Raw genomic sequence first — 3,557 nt, forward strand, 5'->3', positions numbered from 1 at the left:
AGTATAATAGTAGAGGCATGGACTAAATTAAGACTCTACATTCAAACATGAGGACCAAATTTGTAAGTTGAGGAGCAACTTTGTAAGTTAATAAGATAATTTTTTAATACTCGAACTTTTTACTCTACCTCGAAATTCTGACAAGTCAATAAGGGTAAATAAAAGTGAAAAATATGGCAAAAGGAAAAAGGGAAAGTAGTTTTGGTGTTGGCATACGTAAAGGAAGGATCTAGGCTATTCTCGTATATATAAAATAGCCAAACCCAAATTCTCTTTGTCACCCAATTTTCTTCAACTTCAACCCAAATCGAAAAAAAAAAAAAAAAAAAAAATCTTCTTTCTTCTCTTTCATCTCATCCTTCGAATCCACACTCTTTCCCCTTTTCCCACAAAGAAAGAAGAAGAATAAAAGGAAAAAAAAAGGCCATTTCCATAGCCAACCAAAAGCTCATTTCTTTTAAAAAATGGGTTCCAAATCCCAAGTCTTATTGAACCCACAAGCTTTGTTTGAAGATCATCAAGATCATGAAGTAGCAACAAATTCTCAATTGGGTTTCTTCAATTTCCCTTCAAACTTAACTTTTTTTCAACTTCCTTCAATCCCTCAAACCCATTCTCCTTCCCCTCCATTTGATCCTCCCAATTTCTCCACTTCAAATACTAATAATAATAATAATTCCAATAATCTCTCTCAAACCCTAATTTCTTCTTCTCTTTTGCCCCTCAAGCCCTCCATTTCCTATGATTTTGCACCTCAACACCTCCTTTCCTTGCAAACATCCACTCCAAATCTATGGTGAGTATAAGACTTTTCAATTTTTGAAAAAATAAAAGGTTCCTTTTTCTTTCTTTCTTTTTTTTTTTTTTTTATTGAAATTAAATGATTTGTGTTTTGAAGGCCATGGGGAGAAATTGGAGAGAGGTTGATGAATGGGAAGAGATCAAACAATGAGAATCATCAATTGGGAGTGTCAAAAATGAAGATGAAGAAAATGAAAGGAAGAAGAAAAGTGAGAGAACCAAGATTCTCTTTCAAGACCATGAGCGATGTTGATGTTCTTGATGATGGTTACAAATGGCGAAAATACGGACAGAAAGTGGTAAAAAACACACAACATCCTAGGTAAATGTAATGTTATGTTTTTTTTATTTTATTTTATGAAATGTTTTTCTTAGACATCATTTTTCTTTACAAAAATTATTTCCATCTTTGGATTTGGATTCAGTACAAACATCTCTCTCTTTCTCTCTCTCTCACGCGTAAATATTTGAGATTTGATTCCCTCTTTCTATGAGATTCAAATTTTGATGTTTTGGTCATCATTATTTCTGAGATGGGGGGCAGAAAGAAGTAATTATAAGCTTTCAAAAACATCAAAAAGAGAAAGGAAATCATATATCAAAACTAAAACAAGTAATCATGAAGCTGATTCATTCATGTTTAATTTTCTTTTCTTAATATATGAAAATTATTATAAAATCGACAAATAAAAAAAACGAGGAAAAAAATATAAAGATCAATTTATTCATAAAAAGAAACATGAGATAATAATATTCTAGAGGCACCAATGAGACTAAAGGGTTTATATATAGTGCACCTTTTCAAATTCTAGAATTCATTAATTCGAACAAAAACATTACTAATTCATTTAGAGCATCTCGTACTTTGTCATTCGAACATTAGAAAATAGTTTTAAGACATTCTGACAAAAATCCTAGTTATTATAAACATAATGCATATAATTATGAAAAGAACTCTTAATATATATATATATTTAAATTTTTAAATATTATCTATGTTTTCTTCATGAATGCAGAAGCTATTATCGTTGTACACAAGATCACTGTAGGGTTAAGAAACGAGTAGAGAGATTAGCTGAGGATCCAAGAATGGTGATTACAACTTATGAAGGAAGACATGTTCATTCTCCTTCCCATGATTCTGAAGACTCTGAAGCTCAAACCCATCTCAATAATTTCTTTTGGTACTTTTTTTTTCCCCTCTGATCTCTATCAAAAATGTGATTTAGATCAATAATACTCATAAAAATTTGACATGCATTAATTAAATACATATACACTAAAGATAATTTTATGGAGGGTTAATCAAATGTGGTAACACATCCAATGTGGTCAATGCATTGGGAGATTTTAATTGATTAACAAAACATATTCATGTTTTTTTTTTTTTTTGTTTTGTTTTTTTGGGTGAATTTGAGAAATTGGTTAGTTTCTTTCTTTTTAAATTCTGTTCTTGTATTTGAAATTAGATTTGCCTAACAATGTAGTAGAGAGGAAGTTGATGAAGTTTTGGGTTTAATTTGAGTTTGATCTTGGATCTATATGAAACTATTTTGAACTTGTTTTTGTAGAAATAAGAACATAATGCAATAAATGTGTGGATGAAAATTTGCGCACTTTTTTTTTTTTTTTTTTTGGGGGGGGGGGGGGGTTTCATTTTACATATTTTAGATGAATCAATGGTTGCTTTTATTATTGCAGGTAATAATGAAGCAAAAGAGAGGGAAAAAGGAAGCAAATAGGGTTGATGGGCCTATATGAATATTGTTTGTATTATTTGTTTGTGTTTTTATTAGTTAGTATTTTAGTTTGGGTCTGTTAGGGTAACTTTCTTGTAATGACTTTGGTTCTTTTGTCCATCTCTTCTCTTCCCTTCTTGTGTTGGTAATGTAGGGAAAAGAGATGGAAATGAACCTTTGTCATGTGTGTGCCTTTTTTTTTCTTCTTCTTACTTTTCTCTTCATTCAAGTACATTATGTTTCTTTACTTATCCAATGGGAGAGGGGGGAAAAAAAAAGAAATGAAAGGAAATGGAGTACTTTGAAGTTTGCATCAAATGATATGGATTCCAAATCTTATATCTTTGCTATAGACAAATAACTAGTTGTTTTCCTTTTAAGGAAATTGAATGTTATTTTTGACTAGTTCACTTAGTATTAAGGGACATTTGTTTTATGGGAATCTATGACTTCTATGGAATAGGAATCTCGATTACTACGTTTTTTTGTGGTAATGTAAGATGTCTTGGAATATAGAGATTCTCGTGAGAGCAACCCATGGAGATTTTTGAGAGTTTTGGAGTCCTTTCTGAAGCATTCATTTTCTAAATTCTCATGGTGAGGGTATCTCCATTTTACATTTTTATCCTTCATTTTTATATATATTTATATTTGAATTTTATAATTAAAATGAATATTGTCAACTATATAATCATAAATAGAAATGGGAGTAAAAAGAGAAAAATAAATGGAACCAAATCGAGTACTTTGGAGTTTGAATCAATCGAAATGGATTTCTACTTTTATATCTTTTGCTATACATAAATAACTAGTGGTTTTTCTTTCATCGAAATTGAAGGTTATTTTGGATGAGTTCACTTGAGCATAGTATTTAAGGTCATTGTTACAATGAACCTAAGTTCCAAACTTTATCAATAATGTACATAAAAAATGTTGCTATTCATGTTGGAAATTTCTTTACTATGGAGCCACATGTCTATTATTTGATATGTTTTATTGTTTTGTTATTTTAATTAT

General features: G+C 30.1%; 1 protein-coding gene across 1 annotated transcript; it reads left to right on the forward strand.

Annotated features, from left to right (window-relative positions):
* The first annotated feature begins 268 nt into the window (after positions 1 to 268).
* On the forward strand, positions 269 to 2,858 carry LOC120087912 (uncharacterized). Its single transcript, XM_039044924.2, has 4 exons — positions 269 to 796; positions 899 to 1,123; positions 1,818 to 1,985; positions 2,503 to 2,858. Exons 1-4 carry the CDS (start codon positions 465 to 467, stop codon positions 2,504 to 2,506), a joined length of 729 nt encoding a protein of 242 aa, XP_038900852.1. The 5' UTR covers positions 269 to 464; the 3' UTR covers positions 2,507 to 2,858.
* Positions 2,859 to 3,557: the final 699 nt, after the last annotated feature.

This window comes from Benincasa hispida, chromosome 10 (genome assembly GCF_027475165.1).
Source record: "Benincasa hispida cultivar pf3 chromosome 10, pf3_genome.v1.1, whole genome shotgun sequence".
In the NCBI taxonomy this organism is placed as follows: Eukaryota; Viridiplantae; Streptophyta; class Magnoliopsida; order Cucurbitales; family Cucurbitaceae; genus Benincasa; species Benincasa hispida.

What these genes read in the sequence shown, in the direction of transcription:
- LOC120087912 (XM_039044924.2), top strand. Translation starts at nt 465, where the DNA reads ATGGGTTCCAAATCCCAAGTCTTATTGAACCCACAAGCTTTGTTTGAA. An exon ending in ACATCCACTCCAAATCTATG is followed by an intron (nt 797 to 898) that starts GTGAGTATAAGA and finishes TGTGTTTTGAAG; the next exon opens with GCCATGGGGAGAAATTGGAG. An exon ending in AAAAACACACAACATCCTAG is followed by an intron (nt 1,124 to 1,817) that starts GTAAATGTAATG and finishes TCATGAATGCAG; the next exon opens with AAGCTATTATCGTTGTACAC.